This window comes from Bombus flavifrons, chromosome 16 (assembly GCF_040668555.2).
Source record: "Bombus flavifrons isolate JBK064 chromosome 16, iyBomFlav1_principal, whole genome shotgun sequence".
Lineage (NCBI taxonomy): Eukaryota > Metazoa > Arthropoda > Insecta > Hymenoptera > Apidae > Bombus > Bombus flavifrons.
Window position 1 is genome coordinate 5116465 of NC_138457.1, and position 14803 is coordinate 5131267.

At 32.2% G+C, this 14803-nt stretch overlaps 2 protein-coding genes across 11 annotated transcripts in view; both read right to left on the bottom strand.

Moving 5' to 3' along the window:
- Positions 1-6923, bottom strand: part of mAChR-A (muscarinic Acetylcholine Receptor, A-type) — a 44373-nt gene extending 37450 nt beyond the window's left edge. For 2 of the 10 annotated variants that reach the window (XM_069130272.1, XM_069130271.1), the window contains exons 1-2: positions 6260-6923; positions 5445-5625 (exon numbers count right to left, since the gene is read on the bottom strand). The gene's annotated coding sequence lies outside the window, so the exon portion shown is untranslated. Of the gene's footprint in view, positions 1-5444; positions 5626-5656; positions 5742-6259 lie in introns of all 10 variants that reach the window. The other 8 variants (XM_069130273.1, XM_069130276.1, XM_069130280.1 and 5 more) reach the window with 8 other exon arrangements.
- A 4425-nt stretch (positions 6924-11348) lies between these two features.
- On the bottom strand, positions 11349-13823 carry nopo (TRAF interacting protein no poles). The gene is made up of 7 exons (XM_069129457.1): positions 13448-13823; positions 12915-13289; positions 12746-12847; positions 12547-12669; positions 12154-12397; positions 11929-12075; positions 11349-11855 (listed from the first exon to the last, which is right to left on the bottom strand). Exons 1-7 carry the CDS (start codon positions 13558-13560, stop codon positions 11691-11693), a joined length of 1269 nt encoding a protein of 422 aa, XP_068985558.1. The 5' UTR covers positions 13561-13823; the 3' UTR covers positions 11349-11690.
- Positions 13824-14803: the final 980 nt, after the last annotated feature.

A 14803-nucleotide genomic window follows, 5' to 3' on the forward strand; every position in this document is an offset into this window, starting at 1 on the left:
CGTAGGTTTCCTCTCTCCTAACTATTTATACAGGCTGTTTCATTTTTATCCCGCTAAACGCGGCGTCGGCATATTCTACGATTAAAAATAAGGAAAAAATGTTGCATAAATGTAGGGTAACGTGAATGTTTTATTACAAACTTATAACAAAAACAAGGAAAAATTATAAACGACTGGCATCTCGTTTGATCGATTAGTCACGTCTACCGAACTTCTTGCTCAAAGTTCTTGCAAATACAATATCGACATCGTCTCCATGCAGAATCAAATAAGAAATCGGTCGTTGGTAATTTTGTTATCCTTGTTACAACTTTGTAGTAAGCCATTTACGACCATTACGACGATTATATATTTATATAACGCTCTTTCCTTATTCTCAATTATAAAATATGCTGATCTCTGAGTTTAGTGTGATAATACTTTATTGTTAATACTTTATAATATTTATTACTGTTATTACTTTTCTTATTCTCAATCATAAAATATTCTGATCTCTGAGTTTAGTGTGATAATACTTTACTATTAATAATTTATAATATTTATTACTTTTATCATTATCCTTACTGTTACGTTAGGCTACCGCCTATTACAAGCTTAGGTAGCAAACGAGTTAGAAAGATAAATAAGAAAATTATATAAGTAACGATATATAAGTTAATTAGCGAGATGTGCACCTAAGTAACAATATTTCTTTGATACGACGTTGGTTTGTACTATCCATTTGAGTATTATTTCTATCCTTATTAATACTAGTTAATGTCACATCGTTCTGAACGAAGGAATGCTGTCTTACTCTAGGCAAAACGCTCTAATTTTCATTGCACTCTGTATGAAGCAGCGGAGTCTTCTTACGTCCTCTTCAGCGTTCGCTTTTATAATCACTTAACCAGTTAGCTGTTTCGAGCTCTTTGAAAAGTGTGTACCTGAAATGCGTCGCTATATACACTATACATATAGTTTTTTCATAGGAATTATTTATATCTTTATATTTGTTCGTTTTATTTCGTCTTGGCCTCTGAATATTCGAAACGTCGAAATTTACGAATATATTTTAGTTTTCACTAAAATTGCAATTTGGACAGCAAATTGTAACTACTCTTTACGCATGACGAGTATACTCGTCATAGCACAAAATATTGCCATTTCTTTATGACGATTATACTCGTCAAAAACGGCTAATTGCTTAAATACATTTAAAATTATTGAAATATACAGGGTGGTTGGTAACTGGTGGTACAAGCGGAAAGGGGGGGTGATTCTACGCGAAAAAAGAAGTCGAAAATATAGAATACAAATTTTTTTTTTTTATATTTTTCCATCGAGACAACGATCTACAGTGAGATCCGTTACAACGTACCGCACGCGTACCGAACGAAAATTCAAAGTCGATTTTCTCGAAAACAAAGCCTCGAACGAAAAATGTTTATTCTATATTTTCGACTTCTTTTTTCGCGTAGAATCACCCCCTTTCCGCTTGTACCACTAGTTACCAACCACCCTGTATATTTTTCCCTTATTTTTTCTCGTAGAACCACTCTATACTAAATTTACTCTGTGCCACCAATTACGGATCACCTTGTACAATAAAATCTTCAGTCAAAAAAATACTCGCCTCTCTTTACGAATATGTAAACACTTTATACTACATAAAGAATATTAAGTAGTTACAATAGCAAAGAATATACGAAACATAATTGCTTGGATAAAAAAGCAATATGTCAAGTCGTGTCTAACTATATTTGGTATATATGTTCTTAAATTATTTAAATATTCTTTTTTAACACCATAGAGATTCCAAGGCGAGAATATATTCAAAATTTGAAATTATTACAACATTAGTTTTTTACTTTTCTAATATTCCTTTCTCTGTCCTATTATACAGGGTGGTTGGTAACTGGTGGTACAAGCGGAAAGGGGGGTGATTCTACGCGAAAAAAGAAGTCGAAAATATAGAATAAAAATTTTTTTTTTTTTTTATATTTTTCCATCGAGACAACGATCTACAGTGAGATCCGTTACAACGTACCGCACGCGTACCGAGCGAAAATTCAAAGTCGATTTTCTCGAAAACAAAGCCTCGAACGAAAAATGTTTATTCTATATTTTCGACTTCTTTTTTCGCGTAGAATCACCCCCTTTCCGCTTGTACCACCAGTTACCAATCACCCTGTATATTTAAAGTTACTTAAATATATCTGGAAAGTTACAACTGTCCTATTCGTATTATACATTTATAGGAAATTGAAAGAAACAAAAATACGCACGGTGTCCGAATATTAATGCCAGCCACTGTAAATGGCCACCAGGAACCATGAGGGAATCGCTTTGCGCATAAAATATTTTCACTGAAATGTTTTCATGCTCTATATTTGCTGTAAACGAAAATAGTTCTATATATGGCCGAGACCAATATAGATCAGCGATACAAAACGCACACATAGGAGAGAAAGGCTAACCAACATTTATAGATACCTATATAGAAAACTGCTAAAAATACAAAAAAGCCTGCTCTCGCAATTACGCCCTGTTCTCCCGGCTATATTAGATACAGAATAATTAAAGAGAATCCTGATTGTACTCGTACGCTAACCGAGAATACCGTATGATCTTGATAACTTGATCTCTTTTTTTTTTTAATATCTAGCATTATAGCCCTGCTACTCCGCAACTATGCCTTGTTATTCGTGCTATTTAGAAAAATATATTAAAATGCTTAGAGATAAGTTTTTCTTTATTGCCGTGTATTTAACTTTATGGATAATTGTTTTAACCTCTGTTTAAATCACGGTGGATTTTAGCTGTTCCAAAGTAAAATATAAAATAAACCCGGCCGAGATTTATACTTGTTTCGGTGTAATTGACGAGCACACTGCATGCGTTTATGGAAATTTGGATTTTTCAAGATACAACTAAAATACACGGGTTTGAAACGGAAATTTGGATTTTTGAAGATACAACTAAAATACACAGGTTTGAAACGGAAATTTGATTTTTCAATCAAATTTCTTTCCCTCTCATTTCTCCCAAAACTAATCAGTTACCAAAAGAATCCAGATTCGTAATAACACGGACACCCTGTACGTGTATCTGTGCGTAACATTTACCTAAATTGCAATTCGATTGAAAAATTGTAAAAAAGATCTATACCGGTATAAAGATCGCCAGGAAAGGACAATCGTTATGAGCAGTTTGACCTTCGTAAAACAACACCTAAAATCGTTTCTTAAAACGATACTCAGTTGCCATTAAAAGGCCAATAACGTAGCTATCTACATGTGTAATCTGACACCTTTACAGTGTACCGTGCATAGAAATCAGTTTAATAATCACGCATAGAAACAGCACTGAATGCAAAATCGCAAACAATTGGCTGCAATTGCGAGGAGAAAATTGCATATCGCATATCGTATATTAAAAAAAAATGTACGGAGGCGAAAATGAAAATAAGAATAAGAAAAAACGAAAGAAGCGAATTCATAGGGAAATATGTGGCGCATTGGAAATAAACGCTTAACCGTTTCCGGCATTACCGACGATATACATATTTAAACCGAAATGCACGTGAATACCAGTCACATTAATAGTAACAAGCGTTTTCTATTATGTCGACGTACGTTTTATTCGAAAATGCTTCCAACTGAGCAGGTATACCTGTTATACGTTAGTCGATTTTCTCGTTCTGGAATAGTTCAAATCGTACGTGAAGAAATCCAACTTATAAAATCGCTCAGAAATTTCGAATCGCTTTTGATATTCACCCTTTGAAAGGAGGTAAAATAAAATACGAATTAAGCGAATAAAATAAAATACGATTTAGGAAAATAAAGCAGAATAATTTTAATTTTAAAAAGTATATGTAAACTTCGATAAGTTTGTCAAAGATTTGAAATTATTCGCTTCTAATATTCATTTTTCGAGATAAAATAGAATAAAGTAAAATAACTTTAAGTCTGGGATGTATATATTTAGTAGAAAAATTTAAATTCTCTTTTCATTAAATAACATTTGAAATTAATCATCAATTCTTTTTATAAATTTACAATTTTACATATAATAAACTAATAAACTAATTACCTAATCGTTATCGAGCTTCTAACTGTCAGTATACTAAAGAATTATTGATATTAATAACGTGTAATTTGTGATTTGACAAATTTCATTAATGATACTAATTCAATCGTACAAGAGGGAATTAATTAATAACGGAGAAAACATAAAAAGCAAATCGCTCTATGATAGGAAATTATGTAGAAATATTAGTTATATAAAACGTATGATTTGATTGAAAACAAATTAATTATATAACATTAAAAACAGTTCTTATTTTGTTATAACAACATATAAGTTCGACGTTATTATCGAAATAAAAATGGTAAAAAATAAATAAATCATCTATGAAAATTCTAAAATTTCCGAAAATTTCCAAAGTTATAGACGTGAATAGTAAACAGTTATTGAAAATGTTAATAATGCGTTTCGATAAAGCCCGTTGAATAAAATAATACGGTTACAAAAACATGTCGATACAAAAGTTCGATCGTAAGCCGTGCAACATTAATGAATAAAGAGTAAATTGAAAACAATGGCTCGCGGAAATAACGTTAAGAACAACGAAGGAGGGCGGTGAAAAGATAACGGTAAAATGTACAAACGCTACGAAGTCACAAAAAGATCTTTGATGTCTGCAAGAGAAAAAGGAGACAACGGAATAAACAAAGCTTATGAGAAAGATAAAAATTGCAAATCGAAATATTCTATATTGTTTCATTCAGATTAAAAAGCGTCATATTTCACGAGAAAATAAAAATCAACACAATACAAGAGGCTTAATTCACATTACACATAATTAACGATCTATTATGGTCTGTAAAAATATGTTTTATCTCCAATACTGAATGTATTATGGTTGTAATTGCAAACAAATTTTTCCTATTCGCCAATATAAACGCTAACGAAGCACCATTGTATAAATATGTAATTAAAAAGCTAAAATAAAAATACTGAAGGAAAATGATATTACAGTTTTATATTATAAAAAATAAGAATAATGGGGACAATATGAACAGTGGCGCCATCAACGATACCAATGGCGATGAAAATATCAACAACAAAAATACTAACCCCTAATAATTATTATATCAAATGTAACGTAAGAAATGTCAATTCGTTGACATGAAAACGAACAAAGAGGCTCAAATGTTATAACTTTATTTTTACCATTAACGATACTAATGGTGAATATCGTAAATGTGGAAAATATCAACAACAAAAACAGTAACCCATAATAATTGCTATTTCAAATGTAAAAGGAACATTGACGATATAAAATAACCAAACGTAGACATCAACATTCGTTTTTATAATTTCATGAACTAATACATCAAAACATCGCTATTAACAACATCATGAAAATATATTAACAATGATTTTCAAACACTTTTTACCTTGTTCGCCGTGTTTACACATAACAGTCAGCCACTTGGACAAAATTCATCGGTTCCTTAACCATACAACACACTTTTGATTTTGTTCTTTCTCTGTGTTCATCGTGTTACATATTTTCGCGTTTGAGGTTTCCTACCGATTAACCGACGTAATGAAAACTGCCGAAACGCGCGATATTCACTGAATAGAGATTAGAATTTGAATGACGAACCGTTAGGCGTGGTAGGAGGCCCAATGACACAGGTTGGCGAAAAAGACACAGGTTAATCGAATTGTTTTCTCGGCGAAAACAAAAGCTAAAGGCGGACCGACAAGTACTTTTTTTCCAATCAAGAAGGTGGGTCGGGCCTTCGAAAAGGCTGGGCCACGATCTCGAAGGGACAGCCGAAATTTTCGAAAGATACAAAAGAGAGCCACGAAAATCTAATATCTCGATCGATAAGGACCGAGCGAATTGTTTATCGGCCGAGAACGACCACTTTTCGAGGAAAACATCGCGACGACAAAAAGATCCAGCAATATTTACGAGTGGACTGCGGATTTTTGTACATTTTTATATTTTTACGAACGTAACTAAAGAAATGGAATTTGAATAAAAATTTGTTTCATCTACAAAACGCTCTATTTTGGATATTCCATATATTTTCGCATATGTGTGCATTTCGCACCTCCAAATTTCCCAGAAATGCGTGAAAATCCGCAGTCTATTTACGAGAAAACAAAAACCAACGAAAGACCAATCTCGATGTAGGTTATCGTCGCGAAAAAACGGGAAAGACGTGGAAAAAAACAAAGAAATTGGAACTTCACTGACACAAGAAATTCGAGGGCGAGACCGAAAAATCCACAAACCGGACGATTCACACATAATTTAAATCACTGGTATCCAGCATCGGTGTAGAAAGAGGCGGGACGAGGAATCTCGCGTGCATCGGTACGACTATATTCTGATATAATTGCGAGCACCAGAAGATCCGATGTTTTAGCGAGTTTACCACCACCCTTTCCTCTCTCGTATATACATATTTCTTTTCTCTCTTATATTTCGTTGCCGCCGATCATCATCGCATACAGCTTCGTTATTTTGATTCGCTCGAACCCGAACCTAAACCCGAGGGAGATAGACAACACAACAAGCAGGCACACGGATCAAGAGAGGACAGACCGCGTGTATGTTATATAATGTACCCGCGTACGTGTAGATGCGTGAGAAAGAGTAAGTGAGCGAATAAGTAAGAAAGAAACAGAAGAGAAAGATAGAGAACGAGAGAGGGGGAGTTAGAGAGTGGGGGGGAGGAGAAAGCTAGAGAGAAACAGAGTAAGCGAATTGTGGAGTGGGGGTAATAAAGAGTAAGTGAGTAAGTGAAGCGAAGATAGAGAGAGAAAGAGAGAGAGAGAAGGAGCAGAGTGAGGGAGAGAGGAGGACGCAAAGACGACGATGATTGCACGAGGGATGCGTCCGCGACGGAAGTACGAGGCACACTAAAGGGCGTGGGCAATCGGAGCAAGGCCGGTGTGGAGTTTCTGAGGGGAGGACCACATTGATTTTGATTTTCGAAGCGCGCGCATGAGTCTCACCGTGTTCAGCTCTGCCCATTCATACGTATGGGACGTTGGTCCTTAGCTAGTACAGTAGAACTCCGTATAACGCGATGCTCGTATAACGCGATCAGAAAAATTCTCACCATGTATAAGCTACAGTGGCGGACGAAACTAAGGTTTAAAATTTTATATCTACGTACAACAACTAGGCTGACTTTTTTGTAATTTTATATTTTTACGAAAAGGACTAAGGAAATGGAACTTACATAGTAATTTGTATCGCTCGATCAAAAACTACGACGGGTGCTTCGCTTTCGATATTTCATGTACCTTTTCATACTATGCGCGTTCTACGCAATTCTGCATTTTCAAATTTTCTATGAACGCATAAAAATCCGCGATATGCTCGCATATGATAACTAAGCTACGTTAGCCCTTAAACGTTATATAGATGACCAGAATAATTTAAATTGGAAACGTAGAATTCTACGCTTCTACAACATTCAAAAGGCATTGCTTCATTACACATTACCAAAGAAAAACCAATTTACGGTTTCAGGCATCGATGGTAGTCTTGTCAACAGCTTAATAAATCTTTCAATTACATAAAAGCATAATCGCAGCCAATTAGCTGGCATTATTTTCTATATAATTCGTAATTGTATAACGTAGCGATGCGATTAGTAATTGTATAACAAATAATAACGATTGCCCGGGCCTTACCACGTGGAGGTTGCTGCACATGGAGATCCACCCTAACCGCGTCCCACCCGGCTCTCTTATACGCGCAAGAATTCGCTCATTTTTAAACAAATCCTCCCTTTAGATTTCAAATTTTCAGACTTTAATCGTGCTTTTATCAGTAGGTCGCGTTCTGTTCCGACGTGTTTCGTGAACATTCCAATTGTTTAACGCGTCGGAACAAAGCGCAGCGTACTAATAAAAAAAACACCATGGAAGTGCCATAAAATTATAACAACTACGATCGCATATTGATTTAAAACAGAGACATCCCTTGTCTGTGGCCAAGATTACGTGTATTGTCGCGTTCATATCTGTCCATTGTAGTCTTCGTTAATTTTCGAAATTGCAAAACAATAGAGACAGTCGGCGAGACTGAAACAAGTGTGTCACCGTATAGATATACTTCACCGTTATGTGAAACGAAGACAAGGGGTAAGACGGCGTTGCTCAACAGCCAAAGAACCCCTATGAGAGATATTACAAAGTGTGCAGAAAGGAATACAACGGGGACAATCGCGAGAATTACTAAGACGAACTGTTCCGAAACTTTATAAAATAGTAATTAATAAGAGAGAGAGAGGGAGAGAGAGGGAGGGAGAGCAGATATTTCGAAAAGCAACGTCTGAACTGCGCAGGATAGTTATTATTAGATATCACAGTTGTTAAAAGTACATTTACAGAACCGATGCGACGGTTAAACGATAACACGAAAAAGACGTATTTTTACGTCAGCGTCGCAAGACGTGCTAATACGTGTTACTCGGTCACTCGAATTATTTTTATAATTAACGGAGCGATACCAATAAAATTTGTCTTTTTTTCACAGGTATCAGCATGACGTGTAAAAATGAGACAATTGTTCTGTTGAAAGTCCATTATAAGATTAAACGGTTATTGTTAGGAAGAAATTGTTTACGTATTTTCAAGCTACAGTAAATAGTAAATAGTTGATATTCTAGTAGAATATTTTTTAGATATTATATTTTTTAGATCGTTCCTCCCTACACGAAGCAACGAATATAGGAAGTGTCCGAATATTAACGTAATTGTGTTAACATTTATTCTGATCGTAATTTCCCTTTTATTTGTCCGATTACATCGTGAACCCTGACAAAATGACGTCTACGACCACGTAGGGTTTTATCAACAGGTGATTCGATAATTACAAATCGATATATTATTACTCGTACGTTCAGAAATTACGGTCGCATAAATACGTCGCAAGTCAAGGTCATCGACTGAGGTACAGTAAACAGAATTACTAATAATAATAATAAAAAAAAAAAAAAAAAAAAAATAAGAAAAAATGAAAGAGGCGATGCATTCGTTCTTACGGTACGAAACCTTGAATAAACCATCGAATGTAAATAGAGTATCGGCGTAAATATTTGTCAGCTCGGTACATTGCTAGTCCACAATCCACAATTGCTATTCTTACAACTCTTTTTAAACCATGAATCTTTCAATATGATTAATTCCGACGCGTTTCCATTATTTTTCTACCTTTCTCTTTGTACTAACCAACTTTTCATTTTTTCTAGCTTTTATACGTTATTTTATGATAGGAGGAAATCACTTATAGTTTTTTCATTTCTAACTGTTTTATCGACGAAAGGTTTGCTTGTAAATATACACAGACTCGTGATAGTTGGGATGAGACTCGACTGTCGTTTTATTGGTAAAGTTTAAAACTAATGTGAAGATGAACGTAGAACTAACGAGATATTTAACAGAATTTTTTAACACAAGTATTGAAATAATCGATTATATATTATTATTAATATACCAAATTAATTTTATACTAAATACTAGATAAATAGATAAAATATATAATAACTGTGAAGCTAAGAAACTCAAAACTGTATTACTCCTTCTTTTCTTTCTTCGTTCGTTTTCTTTTATTTCATCAAATAATAATTGTCTCTTTAATCTTCGTAGAAATAATTTTTTAAATGCTTATATTTTTCTTCGAATCTTTAGCTGCTCAAATTTCATTTTACACATTCGCTTCTCGTTTTATTTTAATCTCCATGATAACTTTTTAATCCATTCAAAAAATACCCAAACTTGAAATAAAAATATTATTCTATAAAATTGTTGAAAATTATTGTTCTACTTCACTTAAGATTGCTCGAGCTTAAGTAAAGAGGGGGTGGGTTTGAAGAGTGGTTGGGGTGGAAAAATCTTCACAATATCTTTTCTGAGGTGTCGAAGAATATTCATACCAAATTTTGTGAAATTGCGTTGAACGGTATAGAATTCGTTAACATATATGTATACATATTTTGACTTTTATATATACAGTAGTATAGATATATGGATTTGCATACGGTGCGTATTGCCTTGATAACTGGCCGCTCACCATTCCCACCGTTCCTCTTGGTTTCCCTCACCATGAACCACAGTGAACTACTGGCATCTACTGGTAATTCATGCGCCTAGGGACACGACACCTTCCTCCCACAGGAGGATACGGAGAGTCACGAATTCCGGAACATAGCTATGGCGACAACAGCGAAATTCCGCTGGGACAAGACATGGATTCCATGACGGCATTCTCCCAGGGGAGAAAGGTGTCACATCATGAATCTGCGGATTATCGTTAGTTCGCTTGAGCATCAACAGGGGTCTCTTTCGATTTCTTCAACTTTTTCTAATCTATACAGTTGGTAGACATGAAATTGTATTTGCCCAAATTTTAATATCGTTCCCTCTATGAATACCATGTACATATTAATAATGAAAACATTTTTCCACATTATACGATACATTTTTTCAACCTGTTTCATTATTTCAGTATGCATTCTGTGTTTCATTATTTCAGAAGAACGGCCAATTTTAGAATTCAACTATTCTGGAAACAGAGCTGCTACAGTTTATATCTTTTCTATTAAGATAATTCATGCACTAAACATTTAACAACTAAATAATTTTATTACTAGATTTATAAGAATTATCAATTTTAAAATTGAAAAATTCGTACAATAGAATTATCTTAAATTTTTATTCACAATTTTTTCTTGTCTCATATGCCTAATGCAGGGTCACCAGCTAAACATATCATTACCGATAATGTAGTCATGATATCATTCAACCATCGATAAATTGAATTCAATTATGTATACAAAATTATTCATTAAAGGCAGAGTGCACGTGACATAGACGTGACAATAGAATTTTGTATCTAAAATTATAAAATACCGATTTCCTAAGGCGAACATAGGAATTATCGCAGATAATACGTAAGTCGACAGAATGGACATATACCGGAAAGGACTTGCCTTATCACACGATATTGCATGTCTGATCTATGAACAGCCATGTGTTGCTATCTATCCTGACATGTTGCAAGTTGCAATTCCTTCTGTCTTCCATAGATGGCAACACATACCTTATCGCACAGTACTGCATTTCTGGTCTATGGACAGCCATGTGTTACCATCTATCCTGACATGCTTCAAGTTACGGTTCCTTCCGTCTTCCATAGATAGCAACACATATCTTGTCAGTACAGTATACAGATATAGAATAGACGTGAGATTTGTGATGTCGTATACCGACGTCTTACCGACATGATTACTAAGAACTCAAATGTGATATAACAAATTAATAACAAATTATCGACTTTTAGAATTTCACACAGTATAATTAAACCCACATAATAATATATAGAATTGTGTTTGTTTGTTTCTTCTTCTTTTTTGAGGTGTACTTTAGTTTATGTATGCAGGAATTTTTACCTATTACATACATACATACATACATATCAGTATAAAATGTGTATATTTTTATGAAACTGATTAACAGATTTATTTAATAAAATATGCAACTTTATACATACTTCCCACAATACATTTGTAACATGTTCACTCTTTTAATAAATATATTTGCCACATAATACTTTATTTTTCTTCTTCTTAAATACTATTTATAAACATTAATAATATGCAATGATTATGTTAATTTCCTAGAAAATAATCTATTTTCGGATTGTCTGTATCAAATTTTGGCTTTTTAACTTTTGGAATATCCTTAACTTTTTTCATTTTGACAGCACAAGGTTTAGGGAACTCCTCATATTTTGAATGCCCTCCAAAACCATCAAATGTAATTCTACTATTTTCCTAAATTAATAATATTTACAAATAAAAGAAGTAGGTATATTATCAATTTGCAAATTAATATGAGTATACTTACATTTCTACTGGTTCCTTGCTCAAGTCTTGGTTTTTTTGCCAAGATCGAGGAAGTTAATTTTGATGTAGCATATCTCTGAGACATTTGTGTTAAAGCAAATACTCCTCCTGATTTCACTGGAAGATACGGAGAACTTGTTTCATTTTTCTGGAAATAAGTTATTGTTTTTAGGAATTAATAATAAAATCAATCAATATTGTGAAAATCATAAATTATTTTTATTACTGTAATAGCAGATTGAGTTTTCTCTTCTTCACTTATATCCTTTTTCTCATTTATGGTATTATTTATACATTCAATTTTATCTTTTCTAGAATCATTTCCTAAATTACCCTCTGTCATATTCTTTGTTTTTGAATTGAACTTAATTGGCTTTTGTGTCAAAGACATATCTTTTTCTAACTCGCTAAGTCTATTTTGTAAAGACATTTTTTCACTTAGACAAGCCAGATATTCATTTTCAAGTGTTCTATAGATAACGTATAACAATAAAAATATTTTTAATATTTTAACAAAAATATTTTTTAATTTGTCAACATTTTATAATAATAATATATTATTATAATATAATAATAATTATTATATTAAATATTAATAATTATTATAAGAGTTACATACTTCCTTTTATTATGTTCATCAGACAGGAAATTTCGTTCCATAGAAACTTTAGTAAGTTCTTGTTGTACACTTTTTAGTTTGGATCTTAATTCTCTTCTTTTATTTTGGCTAACTGTTATCTCTCTAAATTATACATGTAACTTTTAAGAAAGAAATATAAATATACAAAATATAATATAAATAAATAATATTTAATTACCTTTTCATCACAGATATGTATGTAATAAGCGTAGTAGGTTCAGTTGTTCTTGAGATCATCTCATCTACAGCTTCTGTAGTACCATCAAGTATGGTTTGTACACTTAAACAAAAGGTATATTCATTAAATAATTTTTGGATACAATAAAATGTTATATATCTTCACATACTTTTTATAATGCTCAATTTTCTTTCGCAATTGCTCTATTTCTTTTCTTCTGCTTTCTGCTTCTAAACTTTGTTCTTTAAATAATTTAATTTGTTCTTTAAGAGCATAAATAACATTACATTTTTCACTTATTTCACTTTCCACTTTTCTTACTTCCTTCTTTAACTCCTTATTCTGTTTCTCTAATGTTTCAATCTTTTCTGAATAATGTTTAATATCTTTTTCTTTTAACATAAGCTGAAAATTTAATTTATCAACTTTATCTTGTAAAGAGCATTTATCCTCCACAATGGTATCGTTATTGGAAAAATTAAAATATAATCTATGAATTTTACTTGATGTAGTCTTTTCTCTACATTGTGGACAGGTTTTGGATCTGCATGAGAAAGTAATTAATATATTTATGAGAACAGTTGAATATTTTTTAAGGTATAGAAAATATAAATATTATTTGATAAAATACGAAGTTAATTTTATACGGAAATGCCATATGTTTATACAATATTTTTAATTAAAAACATTATATGTGCCTACCTCTCCAACCATTGAGTTACACAGATAAAATGAAAAATGTGTCCACAAGGTGTATGAAAAACATCATCAGAAGGTGTTAATAGATCACTGCATATCACACATACAATATTCATTTCGCAAACTTAATACAATTAATATTTAAATAGTATATTACTACACACACAAAGTATCATTGGCGTCTTATTTTAATACTGCTATATTATATATTTTTATTTTCTCTATTATTTACTTTATTTGAATATCTCATTTTCAAATTGATTTAACAGATATAAAATTCGATATAAATGTTATAGTACTTAACGTTCAATCTTAGGACATTAAGAATTTGAATTCCTAATCTTAAAAATTAGCATATAAGAACGAAACAAAACATTTTGAGTTAATCGTTATCTGTATAGTGCCATCTACGTGTCGTCCACAAATTATCGAATATTGTTTCAATGAAAATGCACTTTTATTTTTCTGGAAATTACAATTGTAGGAACTTACGTAACTATGTAAATACTAGCAAAGAGAAAATTTCCTCTTTGATACTAGCTAGTACTAAGTATAAATAGTTATAAATAAAAACAAGTAAAGAAACAAACATTTAAAATTCATTTAATGTATTTTCTGCTTCCTTATACATATAATTTAAAAATATATGGATAATTAAAAACTGTACATGAATTAATTAATATTTGTTGTAGTTAGGTGAATTTTTTTATTTGCGATGTGGTATAGTAGATAACTATCTTAACTTTTATAGTAGGTAACTATTTTATTTGAAGCTTTGTGTGGTAGATTTACTACCACCACTGTAATTATTTATTTGAACGATCGTATATCGTTTTATCATTGTGCAATTCCCTATTTATTACGCTCCTCATTTACAAAACATTTTCTATAGACTTAAGATTGATTGATTGCATATATAAAATTTCGTTTACAGGTTTAGTTTCAAAGTTACTTTATTTTTATACATTTCCCTTTTTGACATCATTGACTTTTCTATTGTCATAATTATTGATTTCTTATTACAAATAGAAATAACAGAAAAATATATCTTATCTGTCATTTATTTAAATTGCAATTCTTTCTTCTTTCCTTTATTTGTAAAATAATAATTTCAATGTTAATTATAGTCTGACGTATTTTAAACATTCAATTTAAGTTTTATTTTATAAAAATGATATTTAACGTTTCATTCTCAATAAAGCGTGGCGCGTGCGTACTACTCTGCCAATCACAATACGTTCACCACAACTTTCCTTCTGCCGATGGACGACTAAATTGACCCTTTCATCTAAGATGAAACTTCGTACTCCGTCTTTTAATTTCTAGATCCACTACATTTTCAGATCTAGTTTCCTATCT